This window comes from Malaya genurostris, chromosome 2 (genome assembly GCF_030247185.1).
Source record: "Malaya genurostris strain Urasoe2022 chromosome 2, Malgen_1.1, whole genome shotgun sequence".
Classification (NCBI taxonomy): Eukaryota; Metazoa; Arthropoda; class Insecta; order Diptera; family Culicidae; genus Malaya; species Malaya genurostris.
In genome coordinates this window covers 29093379-29114081 of record NC_080571.1, presented here as the reverse complement: position 1 = coordinate 29114081, position 20703 = coordinate 29093379, and the positions used below count along the sequence as shown (strand labels likewise).

The 20703-nt window shown below is 37.3% G+C and overlaps 2 protein-coding genes across 2 annotated transcripts; both read left to right on the top strand.

Annotated features, from left to right (window-relative positions):
* Positions 1-3368: 3368 nt before the first annotated feature.
* On the top strand, positions 3369-10079 carry LOC131428563 (putative odorant receptor 92a; the record flags this gene model as incomplete). Its single annotated transcript, XM_058592611.1, has 5 exons — positions 3369-3416; positions 8717-9261; positions 9317-9668; positions 9720-9818; positions 9873-10079. Coding segments are annotated over 5 exons (1251 nt in total), but the record flags the coding sequence as incomplete, so codon positions are not given.
* An 8883-nt stretch (positions 10080-18962) lies between these two features.
* Positions 18963-20307, top strand: LOC131428562 (putative odorant receptor 85d). Its single transcript, XM_058592610.1, has 4 exons — positions 18963-19471; positions 19529-19880; positions 19948-20046; positions 20101-20307. Exons 1-4 carry the CDS (start codon positions 18963-18965, stop codon positions 20305-20307), a joined length of 1167 nt encoding a protein of 388 aa, XP_058448593.1.
* Positions 20308-20703: the final 396 nt, after the last annotated feature.

The window sequence follows — 20703 nt, the reverse complement described above, 5'->3', positions numbered from 1 at the left end:
GCTTTTACCACCGGGTAAACATCAGACCAATTTTTTAAGCTGAAAATGTAATTTTTGATCATTTATTTTATAATATTACACATAACTTACAATTTATTCAATAAAATTTTGAAGACCGATATTGCGATAATGCATAAAACACATGCAATGGTGGCAATGTTGGCAGCATTGTAATGCACTTTACCTTTATTTAGGCCAATATATATGTTATGACTAAGTCGAAATTGAAGTAAACAGTGTCTAAACCATTTTGGACTCAAAAACGCTAAAGACTGTCCCAGAAAGTATGGACGCAACCAAAAACCGCTGCCATTTCGCAATGGTTCAGAATCTGTAAATTTTTATGGCTGCGTCCTTTTGTTTACACTATTCTCTAATCACTTGTGCAGTTGTTTATTCGTTTTCATTAGTTTGTTTCGAAATGCGTGGACTTTCAGCATAACAACGTCGAAAAATTGTGTACAAATGGTGCACAGAACGCGGACTGTCACTGAGAAAGATAGCAAAAATGGAAGGAGTAAGTGAAAAAGCCGTGCGAAATGCAATCAGGGAGTTCGGTGAGGATAAACCGAAAACGGGTCGAAAAAAAGGTTCTGCTAACCCTCAGTTGGATAAACGTATACTGAAGGCGTTCGTGCAAAAGAAGGAGGTTTCAGTTCGGGATGTGGCCAAAAAAGTGGGCACTTCGAAGTCAAATGTTCTCCGTGCTAAAGAACGTTTGAATCTTCGATCATATAAGAAGCAGAAACAACCAAAACGTAGTCCGAAACAAGAAGCATCGATCAGGCCGAGGGTTCGAAAGCTGTACAATACGATTCTTGCTGGAAATTTGAACTGGACGACGAAACCTAGGTGTAACTCGATCACAAATCCTTGCCGGGATCACAATATTATACGGTGCGAGGAGGGCAAGTGTTAAACCAGTCCGAGACATCGATTGAAGTCGAAAAATTTGGTAAGAAAGCTCCGGCAAGCAGTTTGCAGTTGCAGTAAGATTTCGAAACCCTTCATCACCACTGCTTCAATCAACAGCGAAATATACATCAAGGAATGTTTACAAAAACGACTTCTACCCATGATTCGAAGCCACAAGGATCCTGTTGTCGTCTGGCCAGATCTTACTTCTTGCCACTACTCGAAATCAACGGTAGAATGGTATACTACAAAAAATGCCACTTTCGTCACAAATCCCAAAAGACACAACACAACTTTGACCAATTGAGGAATTTTGGGCATTAACGAAGGCACATCTTAGGAAACATGTCTCGGCAGCTGAAACCATTCAACAGTTCGAAAAACATTATAAAAAAGTGTCAAAACTTGTCGCCAAGAAGTCTGTACGGAATTTAATGAGGAACGTTCGCAAGAAGGTGCGCCAGCTAGTCTACAATGGCTAAGTAGCAAATGTTGAGAATAATATTCTGGTGTTGTAGTCTAATATTATCAGTATATCGAATAAAATTTGAATATCTACCACTTGTGAATTATTTACAGCGAAATCAAAGTGTGTCCATACTTTCTTAGACAGTCTTTAATCTTAAAATTGTCAGGTGTACAACTTTGCTTCCGCCGTTTTCCGATAGCTGGCTGTGCCGGCTGAGGCTGGTCAAAAGACATAGATGATAATGCCTTTAATGTGAGTGTGTACAATGTCTAACGAATTGTCATCGCCGTTTCAGTTGTTCTTGTTTTCGTATTATTCACGCTCGAAAATGTCTGTTTATGTACCCAATTCTCGCCATTTGCGGAAGTTTTACTTTTCTGTTACAATTCGAAAAAAAGCAGCTGAAGCGCATCGAATGCTCTCAGAAACCTACGGTGATGCTGCTCTGAGTAAAAGAACGCGTCGGGAGTGGTTTCAACGTTTTAAAAATGGTGATTTCGATGTCGAAGACAAACATGGTGGTGGAAGAGAAAAAACCTTCAAAGATAAACAGCTAGAAGCATTGCTTGATGAAGATTCGTGCTGAACCCCTAGAAGAGCTTGCCGAATCGTTGAGAGTGAGTAAGCAAGCCATTTCAAAACGTCTCAAGGCCCTGGGCATGATTCAAAAAGAAGGAAACTGGGTGCCGTACGAGTTGAAACCGAGGGACGTCGAGCGCCGTCTGTGTGTATGTGAGCAACTGCTTCAAAGACAAAATCGTAAGGGGTTTTTACATCGAATCGTAACGCAGAAAATCATGGGGAAAGCCCGGGCATGCTACTTCGTCGAAGGCAAACCCGAACATTCACGTCGTCAAGGTTATGATTTCTATTTGGTGGGATCAGCTCGATGTGATTTACTACGAGCTCTTAAAACCGGGTGAAACCATCACAGGAGATCGCTACCGAACGCAACTGATGCGCCTTAGTCGCGCGCTAAACGAAAAGCAGCCACAATATCACGAGCGACATGACAAAGTCATCCTCCGTTCGATGGCACACGGCCTGGCAGATCAACATTTTCAATCCTTCGAAGAGTTGGAAAAATCGATTTCTTCATGGATAGCGTCAAAAGCGGACTTCTTTTTTCGAGCCGGGATCCGCTAGCGACGAACAATACTTTGAATAATACACCTCTAAGCACTTTTTCGCAATAAAAAAAAACGGCGGAAGCAAAGTTGTACATCTGATACCTAAAATTTGGATAACAGCCATTTTTTTATCATTAAAAATCCCTCACTTTTTCACTATACGGAGCTGGGTGTCAAATAATAAGTGCAAAACTAGCCACGTTACAATTTTCTGTCATAATTTTGTACGATAAAAACTCAGTCATTTGTTGATGGATTTTTATAATTTAACTACCAATCGACTCGGGAACATTTAACCTAAACATATGAGGCAAAGTCGTGGGTAAGTACTTCAATAGTATGCCATTGAAAAAACTGGTTGACCTATGTTTTCTCGAGCCAATCACAGCATGCCGTAATGATGTCATCCTTTTGATTTCTTTCACACGGCCGACGGTTTCGATCGTTGCTTCAAATCTCGTATCTCATTCGGTAGCTGTTCTGCTTCGATCGGTTTCCGTTCTGCACAGTATGAACCAGACCAGAGAGTTACCATGTAATTTTTCCAAAAATTTGGTGAGAAAAAATGGTTCCAAAACCACAATTTACCATTGCTAATCAAGCCAACACCAAAAAAGTCGGTATATGCTATGTTACAATTTCCACTTTAGTCGGTGGCTGCCTGTAAAACGAAACAGGTAGTAAGGGAATGACAAAACTAAATCCCTATCTACGAGTGAAATGGTGGCATGCAAACGGATTAAGTCAAGGGAAAGGACGCTTAGAACAATGTGCCAATCACACATGAATACAATGCGTTGGCGCATTTATCAATATTGGCACTATTGGCACTATCAATATTGGCAATATTGGTTTTGACAAGTAGCTGTTTCATGGGGAACAGCATGGCACACTTAGACTCACAGTATATCACGTGTTTTTTTAGAGGCACAATATAGTTAAGCGACTCTCCCCTTGGATTTAGTTCAAAGTTGTTTCATTAAAATAATTATAGATACTTCTTTTTATTAAATGTGACGAAATACAATAAACTTTACAATTTTTCCTACAAACTAAATTCGCAGTATCGCGGAAGTAAATGTTACAGAAGCAAAGCTTTCTGTAGATAAAAGAAATGGAAAGTCATCAATAGGATACGAATTTCTGGAAAGGGTAGAATCACTTATCAATCAATTCAATCGTCAATCGAGAACAATTTCTGCGCTTTTACTTGTATGAGTTTTTAAGTTAAGTACACCTATCATAATAAAAAAATGGATTTAATTAAAGAACCTGAAACTTGCTTTATTTTTAATGTCATTGTACTCAGTCATATCTTGTATACAACTCTGTAATTTTTATTTCCTACCTACTTTTGCGTAGATCATAAACAAGCTTAACATTGGTAAATATTTCCCTCAACATTGGTTAATATCGATTTTCAGTGTAAGATTTGATGAGGATTTCAGCACTGATGTTTCGAAAGCAAAAAGTGGGTGCGTAAAAAATTCGCATTAAAAAAAGTGAGTCGGTAATGTCGGAGACCTAACTGGATAACGTTAATACGAATAAAACTAACACGTTTATTCACACTTCAGAATATCTAAAATCGTTTTCATAAATGAAAAGATCGTGTGAATTGTGCATGGCATCATTACTTATTTACAGAATTTTTCTAACACATGTAAAAAAACCTGCAGGAGTACACATGGTACGGTTTACAATAATTTCAATGGAAGAAAATATCAACAAAGTTCTTTGATGATTAATTTACTGATACTTCAAAGTCAACTGCGCATGCTAGAATGAATGAAACGTTTCAATTTTTACATTTTATACCTGCCTAGTACGAAACGCGAAATCGCAATGTTGCCCATTGCACCAAAGTTGTCGACGAGAAAGATTAGTGAAGTAATGAGTTTTTTCTCTTTGATGCTCGTTGATACCACGCATTTGAGAAAACTATAATTTTGGGTTATTTGTGCTCATATCACAACAGTGCAAATTTTATCATAAATTTCTGATCACATTTTCGATAGCATGGAACAAAAATTATGCTGTTCGGTTAAGTACAAAAAGAAATATTCACTTTTAAGTTCTATCCATTCTTGCACAGTGTAAATTAAGATTTTCCTAAATAGTAGATTACTCGACATTTACGACAGTCTGTACATTCGTTTCCAGTTGTAAGCTTTTTCGCCATTTTCTTAATCCTTCTTTGACTCTCTTAAATTTCGAACGGATGCAGTTCACAAAACTTTGATGGGCAGAAACTCCAGAGACACTAACGGTTTTCGGCACAAAATCCTGAGACGCTTCACGGATTTCAAGTAGTGGCATAAAGCCAAATCCGAGCAAATAATCGCACTGTCTCGAAAGCTGCGAACGACGTCCTCTAAGGTGTTGAAAATCCCATCAATTTTATTAATTTCTTTGAATGGTTCAAAGGTGCTTCGAATCCAAATTCGATAGTTTAAAAACCTGGGTTACATTACTACATTACATTACTTTTGTGAAAGTCGACCATTCTGTTTCAATAGACTTGGTAGTGGATTCTAGGCGTACAAAACCATCGCATGATGATTGTAATGACATTTGATCTCGGTTTTAACTTTTTCCGGTAATTCTTCAACTATCAAGACTGTACTTCTTCGATGCCACCATTAACAAAATGTTACTACGTGTACTTCTAATTTATTTCTTGTATTTCGTCTAGAAAAATACATTTAAAGTCAGCATTTTCTACCTTCTTTTTGGTATTTCGTGAAAGTCTTGCCAGAAGAATTTACTGCCTTTGGTGATGTACCGCAGGATGAGCCATTTATGGACATTTCCGAAACAAAACATTGCTCAGAAAGTGCGTTGCTCAATAAGGCAAAGAGGAGGTAGTCGGATAGGGGAAGGACTGGTCAGTAAGTTGCAAGGTCAAGAACATCTCATTGAAGGTTTCCGTCTTTTGACTCGTACGATAGTTCATTGCCGTCGAACGAAATCGCCTTTCCCTGTCTTGCTCGTGGACGTATAAAAACTTCCAACGCCTATGAATGCTCTCGTTGTGTTTGCGAGCCATTTTCGATTTTCGAGCTGGAGCTCCGTGGGACTAGTTTTAATGCAGAATTTTCAAAATAAATTGTAAAGTAAATTCAAAATAAATACTTTGAGTAAAATAACAACATATTTTCACATATTGAGAAAATACCAGATTTTCATTTCATTTTTATGGAAAAATACAACGACAAACTAAACGAACATTTCGTCTAGTGTGCCGTTCAACAAATTCTCAACGCATAACAAAAACTTTCTCGCTTTCTCAATGGTGAATTCTTCTAGTTAAGTGCCGCTCAGTAGGTACGTAAGACATCGATGAATACAAATGATAGTTTGAAGGGGCCAAGTCTGCGGTGTATGACGGAAGGAACAAAGGTTCCCATCTGAGTTTAGAAATGATTATTTTAATCCTTTTTGAAGAGTGTTTGGGAGCGTTGTCATGCTACTAAATCACTCTCATATCGTGTAAAGCTTTCTAGTCATTTTTGGAACAATGCTTGCTGTTGGTAGCGATAAGTATTCACAGTTTTACTTGGTTTAAGAAGACACTTGTTTCAAATTCACAGTATCGATTTTTTTCCGAAACGATTACGATTACATGATTTGGATGGTTGGCCAGGGTCGATCTTGAGACTCCCCCTCAAAACAAATCAATTCTTCATCTTCCGTAACGACCCGGAGTGGACAACCATTTCTTTCATCATTCATCATTCTATTATTTATATTGTTTGTCACCAATCTTAGGCTAGAAATTTCTACATCACAACTTTTACGTCAAATTTTTACGTTACATTTACGTTCAACAGCTTTTCGAGTAGTTTGTTTTGCTAGCAGTTTCAAGGAGCAATATTATAACCAGATTTTTAAAAAAATTTCGAGTTATGTTTTCGAGCTGATTATGAAGTAGCTTTTTAATCAATTTTCGAGCAGTAGATTTTTTCTAGCACTTTTGAAGAATAATTTTATAAACAGATTTCCAAGCAATTTTTTCAAGCAGATTTGAGAACAGTTATTCAGCCTTAGCAGCTTGCTAATCAGTTTTTCTGGTAGTATTTTGAGCACATTTTCGAGCAAATTTTCAGTGCAGTTTTTTTCGAGCTGTGTTTTGAGGAATTCATGAACTGTTTTACATTTACGAATAGCTTATCGAGTAGAGTTTTTAAGCCGTTTTTGCGAATAGTTTTTAAGAGCAGTTTTTCTAGAATGTTTTTCGGGAATATATTTCGAGAAGTTTTACGAGCAGTGTTTCAAGTAGTTTTGTGAGCGGTCGTTTCGAGAAACTTTTCGAGTAATTTTTTCGTTCTGAATTCGGTTTGACTTTTTAATCGTTTATCGTTAATCTGTAATCTGAAATTGTAAATCGTTTTCCGTTAATCGTTCATCGTTAATTTTCTTACTTACTTACTTACTTACTTACTTTCTTACTTTCTTACTTACTTACTTACTTACTTTCTTACTTACTTACTTACTTACTTACTTACATGCTTACTTACTTACTTACTTACTTACTTAACTTACCTAATCACTTATTACTATTTTCTGAATTGCTTACTACTAATACTAATATATTTACTCATTCACAAACTTTTTGATCAACTTACTTACTGACTCACCTTCTTATCGGCACACTTAAGTATTGACTTACTGACTTTCTTGCTTGCTTGTTTGTATACATTCTCATTTATTTATTCGCTAACTTACCTTTTTGCAAACTTGCTTATTTACATACCTATTTACTTGCTTATGTACTTCTCACTTACTTACTCACTCCCTTAAATACTTACAAACTTTATTCGTGTTTTTCGTGAGTTTGCTTACTATTTTTAAAATAAGCGTTTAATAAGTTTTCTAATTCTTGAAAAGTATTAGATTTTTTTAATTATAAACTGATAAAGACTCTGATGAAGAACGCAAAAAGCGTTTCGAAATACCGGTATCTGGTCGTTCACTATTACCTTAGTAACTTCACGAAATAGTTTTTTCATAATGGATTCCAAGGGAACCAATCATTCTTTTTCAAGACGGATTAGATTTTTTGTGTTTTTTTTTTGCAATGACTGAGTGGAAACATATATTGGAGAAGCCAAATGGATGAGAAACTCTCAGAAAAGATGATTTTTTGGAAGAAGATATGCTCAGAGACAGGACGTATCTTTTTCCAAAAAAAACATCTTTTCTGTTAGGTTTTTCATTCATTTGACTTCTCCAATATATGTTTCCACTTGGTCATTGCAAAAGCTGAACTTAATTTTGTTGACTTCACGTCAAACCAACTAAAATTAATAAATCATTTATTCTTTTGTTTGTTTCATTGGAGTTACCAATCTTCGTATGCATCATTTTTCAAAATTAGCCTTCCCCGAGCAACACTGATTTGAAGAAAGTCGATTCAAAAAATACATTCGACATTTAAAAAAATCTGTCGAGCCGCATTTTTCGCTTCATCCGTGCAAAAAAGTAAAATCGGAGTAAGTCGGTCGGGATTTCGCCGTTTTCTCTGATGTTTGTTTCAGGAGTTGCTTATTCCGAAGGATTTACGGAAGTAATCAACGAAGGTATTTTCGAACATTAGACAAAATTTTCAGACATATGGCATTTCCCTGATTCAATAGAAAAAGTTGCAATTTTTGTATAATTTTTTAATGTCCTTTCTGACTCTGAGATTTCCACCCCACTGTTTTTTCTTCAAAGGCAACGCCTACTCCGTTTCGCTTTCAGCTCTCAAGGTTACAATTAGTACCGTGTGTCGTAGCGAGTAAACATACTGAGCCAGCAAAAAACTATTGAATCATGGTAATAAAACTGTTCCTAATATCTCCTAGTAAGTACACAAATTAAAACTGTTGTCCTTTATACTATTGTTCATGAGGTAGAGTTGCAATTCTAATATATAAAAGGAAAAACAATTCCGCTTATCGATTGATTTGATGGTGTGCTTTCTGCAACAGAAAAAGTGAACATTCATCGCACGGTATTTTTTTTTATCAACGGCACTTGAAACTAAAGTTTTTTATTCAAGCAAATAAAAACTAAAACAGAACAATTAGATATTATTTCTCTTTTCTCCTAAAACGGAAAAGAGTTTCTTCGTTAATCAATTTTCTGTTTCCATTTTTTGTTTTCTTAAAAATCCCTTCCCATTAGTGACACCGTACCGGGTATATTCCCAATAAAGAACCCGGTGGCATCGCCGTACATCTCAGTGCTTACGATGCAGTTGGTGCAGGAAATTTCCCACCCAAAGGCGCGTGTCCTTCCGTTGGGGCTAAAAGTGCTCCAGCACATTGGCCTGTGGGGGACTCAGCGTAATCGATTCAAATATATTTTCCTGGTTGGCTCCCTGGTAGTCGTTTGGATCGGTCCGAAGCTAGTGTTTGGACCCGGCAAGGAGGGTTTCAATTCGCTAATTCGAAGCACGGCGGAAGCGATATTTTTGACCGAAAATTGCATCACCATGGTCTCGTTTGCCGCTAAAAACCAAACCTTCGAGCAGCTGATCGACATTTTGGAGTGCATTCTACAGCGCAAGTGGCCGGAACAGCTGGAGGACGAGATTGAGTCCTTCAATCGGCGGATGGAAAAACTGTCAAAAATTTACGCTATTTACATCGCATTTTTACTTTTTGTTTTCCTAAGCGTTCCTACTCTGACCTCGGTGATACAGTTGATCACCTTAGATGAAGCCGATCGTGGAGATTTCACTTTGATTTACGAACTTCAGTAAGTATAAAATAACCAATCAACTGCAAAGGTTGACACTTCGTACGGTTCCCAGATTCTACTGGTTGGATATTCTGCGAAATCCGACACACTTCTTCATATTCACGGCATTCTGCTACCCAGCGTCGTGCTGTTCGGCTGTGATAGTTGCCTTGAAAGGAATTGTATTCCAACAGATAATCTACTACGGATCGAAACTGTTCGATCTGTTGGCCAAACGAATTGACGCTATGGCTAACATAGCCCAATTGAACGGACGTCGCGTGGAGTTACGGGAAATTATCGTGCTGCATCAGATGGCGTTGAAATATCTGGAACATCTGGAAAGCACCATGACTGTGATTTTGATGAATCAAATGATGAGCTGCACTCTCGTTTGGTGTCTGATGCTGTTCTACGTCACCAAGGTAATTCTATCAGTTATCAGTAGGAAAGTTTCTTACTGTGAACCGTTCTAGAATTTCGGTCCGGAAGCAGTTCCCGTAATTATTCTGTTTCTACTGATGGTAGTGGAAATGGCAGTCTATTGTACCAATGGTACTATTCTGAGTGATAAGGTGAACAAATTGAACATTCTCGCAATACTTGAATCTATTTTACTTTTGTTTTAGGCAGCAAAAATCGCAAATGCCATGTACGCATACTCCTGGTATCGGGAACCCGTCGATGTGCAGAAAGCAGCTCAGTTTATTATACAACGTGCCCAAAAACCGGCTGGCGTTACCGCGGCCAAGTTCTACTTTGTAGATATTGAAAAATTTGCAACAACCGCTCAGGCAACCTTTTCCTACTACTTGATCCTGAAGAATAGTTTGTAATTGAAATTGAAAAAAAAATCCAAACCTATTAAACTGATAAACTGACATATCAATTGCTATGATAATATCAAAGTAGAGTAGGGGAGACTGGACAAAATGGTAAATTTTCAGAATTTGTTGTTTTCGTCCATAGCAGCTGCAGATATATAGGAATGAAGTGAGCCTTTTATTGTTGAAATGGAATACCAATTTTAAATGAAAAACTAATCTTGCTGAAAATTTAGAGATACCACACCGATAGGAATGTTCGTCTTTTGAAGACACCGTCAGCTGAGCAAATTGGAAAAAGAGAAATTGCGACATCCAGCTGCTGGTTGTTGTTGAATTGGAGCAAAATGCACCGAAAAGTTAGTAACAACCGTGAAAAGACTGCAAATCAGCCCTTTTATGGGCTATAAATATTTACAAAAGAACTATTAGAATAACTTTCCTGTTGAAAAGGGTGAATCGAAAGTGAAAATAGTCATATGTTTACGTTTCGTCTTCGACTCATCAGTGAGTCGAAGTCGAAACGTAAACATATGAAAATGGTTTGATAGATTTTTTTAAATAGGTTAAAAATTTGATGCTTCATTCATTCTAGCTTGCGTTCACTCGTTCAGTTCAGACCAGAATCCGGGTCCAAAATCCGATTCTAGAGCTCAGTTCAGAAATTTAGTTTCAGAATCCAGGTTTTTGTTCATTTCCAGAATCCAGATCTAAAATTCAGTTCCTCGCCCAGCATCCAAGGCTAGAATCGGCTAAAACTGAAGAGTCAAGGTTTTGAATTCTAGAATTTGGTTCTAAAACTCAGTTCCACATTTCTAAAAGTGTAACTCAATTCAGGAACTAGAATCTGAAGATTTTGAAACCTAATTCCGGATCTGGATTCAAGTATTGAATTTCGGAGCTGAAGTCTGGATCCGACTTTGAAAATTGAATCTTGCACGGAGAACCCTTCGATCATAAAATTGCGATATCGCAGTTTTTGATTTTTGCGATAGTTGATTTAACTAATTTCTTTTTGATTCAACCAATATGGTTTTTGATTTGCATATATTCAAGTAGTTGAAAAATATGTTGTCTTGAATGCTGTCAAATGCCGGAGACAGTTGAAAGCCAAACAATAATCGCAATGCAAAATCAACAACTTTTTTAGTTGAAATCTGTTCGTGTCGCTTCAAAATGTCAATGAAAACAACATCGATGGTTAAAGCGTTTGGTGAAATTGTGTTCATTCGATTTGAGAAATTTATGATAACAAGTGTTTATCTAACAGCGGTGTTGTGATAAAGTTAACCTTGTTTAAGATGTGAAAGATTTGGTGACAAATTAGAAAATGTTAATGAATGATCATCTCGTAATCTTTCAGGTATGCGCAAAAATTTTATGCTTCAAATTCGATCATTGATTTACTTCCAGCAGACTGTTTTACTTCCAGCTGTTTAATACCGATGATGATGTTCATGCATTAGCAATAAAACGCTTTTTGACATGAATTTAATTTATAAAAGTAACAGGAGCGAAGGGTTTCAAACACACAGAACGCGCTGCGATTGAATGGCGCGTTTGAATTGCCGTCGCAAAATTCCAATTCCCAGCGGTTGATGCACTTAAGCTCATATAAATTGACTAATATTATCAGTGAAGAACTTTAGTTCAACCGTTTGAAGGCATCATCTTCCAATACTCATTATAGGTAAATTTAATAATTTCGCACTCGCCCCTCCGGACACTTTTGCTGACTAAAAACGTTTTTCTACATCAATCATTTCCGATCGAATCAGAAGTATTTTTTTAAAATTTAGATCTTTACTGATCTCGACTTGACATGATCATGATCATACAAAAATCAAAATCACTTAGAGATCAGATCAGTACTGATTTCGTAATGATAATTTATTCTAACTATTTGCAATGTCTAAAACAAATAAAACCGATTTATTTTTCAACTAACAGAATTTTGTTTCAATAACAACATAAGTTATTTCAACTAAAATATTTGTTGAAATTGAAAGGTATGTGTCCTCATTAATTGACAGCATTTTTTTTTCAAACAGTTAAATTAGTTGTTTCAACCATTGTTTCTGCTAATTGAAAAACAAAAATGACAGTTTAGTTAAAACAACAATCGATTAGTTGTACCCAATTTTAACCAATCGAATTCAGAAAATCAACTAATATTCTGGTTGAAATGGGATCGCGGGTGGTTCCGTGTGGACCGGAATTCTGTAGCTAAAATTCAACTGCGGATCAGAATCCAGGTTTACAATTCAGTGCCGAATCACCATCCTGGTCCCAAATTCATTTCTAAAAACTACAAGGATCAGCCCCATTGGGTTGTTCGAGCCATTGATGTGGAACATGCTAACCAAAATTTCTAATGATCTACAATCAAACAGTTCAATCAATCGTCGCACTTTTGAATCCGCTATTGCACGAGAGTCTGCTTAGATTGATCTTGATTAAACTTTTTCTCATTATCAATCGAGTTCATCTTATATGAATTAGAAATTAATTTTAAGCACTCAAAATTTACCCTGGGGTAGCTGTCAATTTCTTAGGCGCAACGACGTAACATGGAATTTCATCCGAGCTTGCATGACACAAGATGAGAGCATACCAATTAAAGCTTCAAATCGTTTTATTGCACTTTTTGTCTTGTTGTCTAGCAACAACCTACCTCTAGCATGCTACGCGTAGGACTGAAACGTTAGCTATAATTTTGCTTATATTTATAGTTTATAGCTTCGCGTGCTTCCAACCGCTTCGCTTTTGCATCGATTGACCAATCAGAGCGATGCTTTCCTTTTGATGTATCGCTTACTCCTTCAAAACCGTCGTCTATGGCAGGGAAAAACCGATATGCCGGAGATTTTTAGCAGACAAAATAGGACACTGCTCGTTACTAATCAAAATTTCAATCATTTATAATTGAAAATACGTGGCTTGATACATTCAAATCGAAACTTAGAAATATTTCCAATCAAATGATGAAATAATATTAATAATTGGTACAAAATATACTGAGCTGTAAGTGTTTAAAACCTGACCACATTTCTACGTGTATCTTTCCTTTAGTTTCTGATTTGCACCACTATATAGAAAATAAAGATGTGTTCCACATCAAAAACCTGTTTGTATCCACCTAGTTGTGTAATGATGCCTTGCTCATACCAATCATATTCTCATATAAAATGTGGCATTCTATATAAAATCTTTTTCTTCGTTTCTTGGAAGAAATCAAGGAATTGTTTGTGTATTCGCTAGTATAACCTACAGAATTCCACTATTGTAGGTACTTCCGGCACCGGAATCCGAGAGCTGGTATAATCGATGTCGGTTCGTATTGCTATCAACTAACATGACGTACAAACTCTACTAGTTTTAATTCAAATTTTGAAGATTCTATACGATTTTGACATCGTACTCTAAACTACGGAGTAAATTTTTGTTGTATCCGAATATATACAGTAATTTTTGGTAGGAGCATAAAATCTTTCATTTGAATTTTGGGAATATCGGCTCTGCAATTTCTGTAAAAAATGGGTAAGGTCCATTGGTGGGCATATGACTATTATCTTCCGTCGTTAATCGAAACCCGAGAACCAGGATAACCGGAATAGGTGACCACTGATAATGGCTATCGATTTGTGTAGTTTTGAGTCCAGTTTAGAATTTTTTTTTGGTTTTTGTTTCGCCGCTTTAAGTAACGGTTTGCAATATTAAACACACTTTATCCTATAACTCCAGAACCGGAAGTCGGATCGGGATGAAATTCAAGATGAAAATCTGGTCAACCATCTCCGACAATTCGAATCATAAATTCTTCTGAAGGCATTCAGGTTCCAAAATCAACTTCTAAAGTGCAAACGCGTTTTGGTGTGATTTGGACCATTATGCACTGCAGTACGAGGGAAAAGTCGCTTACACAAAAATATCGATATTTTCGTTTAAAATTGACGGATTATAACAATCTATGGCTTGTTGAATAGCTATTGCAGTGTAGAATTTAAGTCTCAAAACTTATTTTTTTTACAATGTCAATCTTGACAGATATTGTCAAAAACACAGAAACACAGTTAAGCTTGCAATCTAAAAATAGATTTCGCGAAGTAAGATGAAATTGCATACCTTTAGACGATTTGATTTGCCATAAAAAATCAAGCACAGTTAAGCGACTGGTTTCGAACCGGGAAGTTTTGAGTTGCCAACATACGCTACGATTGCATCGGGACATGAGAACCAACTGAGGTTAGAAGGATATATTGGCATCATATAATAACTAGTGTAAGTCCATATTGCTACAAAAAAAATCTATCGCTCTCCACCTCTTTCGTCGTTTCCTTCCAACTGGCATTCGAATGACAAAGGGGCTATTTTAGAACTATAAGCAAGCTTCTTTTGGTACTGAAGAATAGTTGTAAATGAACGGAAATGACTAAATTCAGTGAAACAAAACTACCTTATAGAATCTGAGGAAATTAACTAATAAATGATAGTTTTTCAGTTTTTTCTTCTTTGTATCAAGAGGAACGACTTTCAAATAACATTCGAATCAGTTCGCTCGTTCAGTTGAAGTAGTCAATTGTCGATTGGCGGGTATATTTGATTAAAATGTGCACCTAATTTTCTCGGAGATGGCTGAATCGATTTTCGTAAATTTAGATTAGAATAAAAATTCGTTTGAAAGACAGTTCGGTTCGGGTCCGGTAAAACTAATGTCACTGTTTTCAATCTGCAACTAAAAGATCCATAAATCGAGAAAGTATTGAGCTGAGTTTAGATTTTGGTTTTCGTTTATTGCAGCGTCACTTTTGAAGACGTTTTGAAACTTTTAACACTTATCACTCTGTGTTTTCGGAAACAAAAATCGGTCACCGATAAAATTGAAGAATTCAAGCATCTCCGGCGAACGACCGCAACTTGGTTAAAGCCGGGTATAAATAAACGATATAAAAAAAAAGAATTCAAGCATTCATTTGACTCCAAGCCTGTGAAAATCATATCTGAGGAAACATTGCAGAATTCAATGAACTGAGTCGAATGCTATATCACTTTTTCCAATATTTTTAGTCGAGTTTTGAAGCTTTTGCCTTGCCTTTCTTTGTTCGTAAGAGAAAAAACCTGTTTTAATCCACCTAATGGTGTAATAATGCCTTTCTCATATCAATCATACTAACATATAATACTGTGGCATTCTTCAAAATAGTTTTCTTAGATTCTTAAAAGAATAACCGAAATCGGTTTGTTTGACCGTCTACTGATAAAAACTATCAATTGGAAAACATTTGAGGTCGATTTAGAAAATTTTTTAAGGTTTTTCCCCAGTTTCAGTGATGGTATACAATTTTTAACCCACTTTACACCATATTACCGGATCCGGAAGTCGGATCCGCATGAAACTCAGAAATTACGTATGGGAAATTTGTGAAAATCGATTCAGCCATCTCTGAGAAAAGTTAGTGCACTTATTTTCACAATTTTTTGCACATTTTACCCCATAATTCCGGAACCGGAAGTCGGATCCAAATGATATTCAGGAATTTTGCATGGGACCACAAGACCTTTCATTTTAATCTAAGTTTGTGAAAATCGGTTCAGCCGAGAATAGTTACTGCAAAAAAACGTTACATACACACATACGCACATACACACACATACACACACACAGACATTTTGCGTACTCGACGAACTGAGTCGAATGGTATATGACACTCGGCCCTCCGGGCCTCGGTGCAAAAGTCGGTTTTCACAGTGATTGCATAACCTTTCTATATGAGAAAGGCAAAACGCACATTTTATGTCTTGAACGATTTTGGTTGTCAGATTAAGTGTTACCAATATTTTAGAAGTAAGCATTAAAGAAGCAACAACAATAAAATATAATAGGAAAATGAATCAATAAATCAAATCGTTATTAATACAGAGCATATTTCATTCAAACATCAAATGAAAAACCATTATGAATACTTCTGTGATAAAACACTATCCTTCTAGCATAATAATTGGGCTTTTTTTTATTTAAAATATATTTTTATTCAGGCCTATTTGTGTACAAGCTTTACGTGGCCGAATCAGCCGATTTTTTAAATAAAGGATTTTTTGAAGTCGATCTCGTTGTCACTCTTTTTCTAGGAGGAGAAGAGCTTCCATTTCCCTCCCGCGAGGGTTGAGGGGCACTTTGTTCGTGACTCGTCTCGTCATCCATTGCCGCATCGGTGGTTTTGTTGTTGATTTCCGTCTTCTTTTCGTTTTCCTTGATGTTCGCAGGCTTGAGCTCGTTGCTAGGTGCTGTAGAAGCGCCTTGTTGGGCATTAATTGCAGTTGGTTTGATGGTGAAACAGGAATACTACGCTCACTAGTTTTCGTTGTTGAACGGTTGACCTTGTCTTTGGTTGAAGATGTTCTTTTCGCAGTTTTAGTGCAAGGTTTACGGTAGTGTGCAGGTTGTTTACGAAACTGGCATGTAACCGGCTGATTTTCATAGGTAATCTGCGTTTTACACGGATGTGTCCCACCTTGACCACAAATGATGTAAGATGGAATTGCCTTACGTAGTTGCATACGTACCACTCGCACGCCATTCCGGATACCAGGGAAAAAATTCCGCCATACTTCTCTTTCGATGGAAAGAACTTCACCGTACTGCGACATGATTTCCCGAATGGACTGATCGCTGGACTTCGGGGGAAGGTCATGCACTCGTACTTTTATGGCATTGTCCACAATGTGCACAGGGATTTTGTATTTAATATTGTCACACTCAACGTTGTGCACTTCGTTGTTAACCGAAGCGAATGCAATTGCATCGCTTTAATGTTTAAACATAATGTACACACAGTTAGACGCTTTGTTAAATTGAAACTCACTTACATTATAATTATTTACATTTCATTTGCTACTGGTCTAACTTTGCAACGCTTGAAATCTATAAAAATTGAATTTGGTCTTGTAGGCCAAGTTTCAGGCTTTGTTAAATCGTATTTGACCATTCCGTACAGTCTATTGTTCACTGCACTGTATTGTCTTTGTTTCTGTTGTTTCGACCGAAAACGATTTTCGACTGTGTTGGGTGAGATGCGAGCACGAACTGATAATAATTGGGCTTGAAATGGCTGAACGACGCCTGCTCAATGTAAACTACAAATTTAACAAGTTTACTATGGGTGGTGTAGCTTAAACCAATCGTCAAACTTGTCGCTTTCATCAAACATCAATACGCTATAAAACTACTAGTGGCTCGCACATACGATTCATTCCATTGACGAACGGCTCAACGGACGGACATCAATTTCAGTAGCAAAATCTTCTGCTCTGCAAGCGAAATTTTCTGTGGGCAGTAGGCCACAGTTACCTTGGCAACGGCAGTCGCGAGTCTCCAGTCAGTTTTGAAGAACCAACATCTACCACGCAGTCAACCTTCAACCGAAAATCACGACAAATATGTGTCTTACGACAATAAGTTTTTTACTAAAATGAAATAATTTTCCATACGATGCAAGACAATTGTATGACTTCTTAAGTTTCAAACATTGTTTTTGTTTGAATTTCTCATCTCTCTCGCAACAATTGTACGATTGGAAAAGCGCACTTTGCCTGCATGATATGCAACAAGTTCCTTGTTTGAAACTTCTCAAATGAACAGTTAAAAGTATCTTCTGTGGCAATTGTGAAATATGTAAAATTCAACAAATTTCAATTGTTACTTGGGTCGTCAAAATGGCCATAGGTTAGATGATCCTGTCTCTAATTTTTTCTACATAGCGAACTACGGTCCCTTTAAAAAGATACTGGAAAGTTTTATCACTTCATTGAAAGTGACGTGTTTTAGTTTTGAATCTTTGGGAAGGATTCTAACGGATTGCAACGATATGAACGTATTCACTTTCAAATGGAAAAGTTTCGGTGGATGGCTTCTCTATACTCAGCCAAATTTACATTCCACCGGCTGGAATCACGTTTCGGTTTTCCGCTGGCGGCACTTAAATCGGGTTAGGTCGGAAAGGAACTTTTATCCCATTTTGCACAAAAACAACAACCCGTCGTCATTGAATTTCCACTTAACACCAGGCCCAATCCCAGGACTTACATCGCAAAACGGAGAGGTAGAAAACCTTCTGGCCGAACACGGGACCGGTCAAAAGCAACCCAAGAAATTGGACTTGATTTGCATAATGTTTTTTTTTTGGGTTTTTTATCTCAGTGTTTTTTTTTGTTGTTTTGTTCTTTCGTCTCGATTGCAGCCGAAAACATGGGCCGGAAAAACGGAAAAGATGCTGTTTTCAGAAATTTTCCTCTGATCCGCTATCATTCCAGAAACCGTACGGCGGCGATGGGGATAAAAGTGACACTCGAACTCGGCCGTTCGAATTTCCCATTAAAAATGAACGAAAAATAAGTATCGGCTTATTTTTAACATAGATTCAAAATGCTACTTTTCAATGCGGTGTATTATTTCCGATAAATAAAATACTAAACGGAGTGATGAGTGATTTTTATCAAGGTCATTGAAATGATGTTGCAACCCTTGAAGGGTGTAATAAAACAGAAATCTGGCGATGATTTCTTCATGAGTTCCTACCGAACGTACGTGAATTAGGTCATAAACAATGTGTCATGATTCTCGAGAAAGTTCACATGCTCGTTTGAGCTACTCATCGGTTGAATTATTGATGTCGTCAGCATTAGCGGAAAGAACTCAGCAGTTTTCTCCGTTGACGATATTCCGAACGTGGGATTCTTTTTCGAAAGTTCCACCGGTAGAATCGGAGAACTGTTCGGATCCATCGTTGTTCTATCGGAAATTTTTTCAATTGTCACGTGTTTCGGAAGCATCGTTCCGAGCAAAAAGGACCCCATTAAAACACATTGCGGGGCGTTGAGAGCTTCTCAGTTTCCACGATGCAGCCGACGAGGAATTTTGTCCCCCCAAAGCCACAGGTTTTAACTCTGGCACTGAACATGCTGGAGCGAGTTGGCCTCTGGGGTGACAAACGTGTTCGATATAAATGTGCTCTTATGGTGTTCTACATTGTTGCCATTTGGGTTGGTCCGAAAATTGTTCTTGGATCCGGAAAAAATACAACCGCATCGGTCATCCGAAACCTGTCGGAGATTATATTTTCGTCGGAAATTAACGTTACTTTCGTGATGTTCGCCGCTAAGAATGGTACTTTCAGCAAACTTGTGGATAGTTTGGAAAGAATTTTAAATGACAAGTGGCCGAAGCATTTGGCGGATGAAATCGAATCGTTCAATCGACGGATGGAAAAGATTTCGAAATTCTACTTTCTTTACATGACCGCTCTGGTGGTAATTTATAATCTCGGTCCCAATCTTTCCAATCTTGTTAAAGTGATTCTGTTTGACGAAGATAACCGAAGCGATTTTACCATGATTTACGAAATGCAGTGAGTAGTACTTGATTATTAATACTGGAATGTTTCCTATTTTCCACCATTTTCCAGATTCTACTGGTTGAACATCCGAAGAAATTCGTGGCATTATTTCATTTATGCCGGATTTTGCGCCCCAGCGACGATGATTTGCACTTTCGTCGTCGCATTGAAGGGATCCTTGTTTCAGGTAATAATCTTGTACGGCTCCAAACTGTTTGATCTAGTGTCAAAACGAATCGAGACCATGGCCAACTTGATCGACGAGGAAGAACGCCGCAAGGAACTTCGTGAAATTGTACAGCTGCATCAGTTGGCGTTGGAATATTTGTCATATCTGGAGAGCACCATGAATTTGATTCTGATAAGTCAAATGATGGGCTGCCTCTTCGTGCTGTGTCTGGTATTGTTTTATGTTACTTCGGTAAATAACACAAACCACTTGATTCAAAATGTACTAATAAATGCCAATTTTACTTCATCGAAAACAGAATTTTGGAGTAGATGCCATCAATATATGGATTATGTTGTTAGTGCTGCTGATCGAAATGACAATCTACTGCTTCATCGGAACTGATTTAAGTGAAAAGGTAAGCTAATAAAAAAAATTAATTCGATTTTATCTCTGATTTTCCACCCTTTAGGCTGCCGAAGTAGGACACGCCATGTACCGTTATCCCTGGTACAAAGATCCCGTCGATATGCAAAAATCGGTCCAACTGATCATTCAACGGGCACAGCGACCAGCCGGAATTACTGCGGCAAAGTTCTACTTCGTTAATGTTCAAAGATTGGGCCTGACGATCCGAGCTGCTTTCTCGTATTTCCTGGTACTGAAGGATGTATTCTAATTGAACGCGTAAGATGGTTAAAAAAATCGAATAATAAAATCAACTTTGAGTCAAACTTAGCAAAAAAATGTTCTTTCTCTGAATTCGAAATTTTCAATGCACTTCATCCTGTAACTCCGAAACCGGCAGTCGGATCCAAATAAAAATCAGTAGCAGCCAGTAGAGAGACTTTTCATTTAAATCTTAGTTTGTGAAAGTCATTTTATTAATCCCTGTTTTAGATTTCCCATGTGTTTCTGATAATGTCAATGTTTGGGGTTTGAGTGGTTAATGAACTGAAGGATTTTTGAAAAGAATAATGAAAGGTCCATTAAATTTCACTATGAACAATTTTCACTATTTCGTTATAACACTAACGTTATAGTGACAGACAGATTTCGGTCATACCCCAAACAT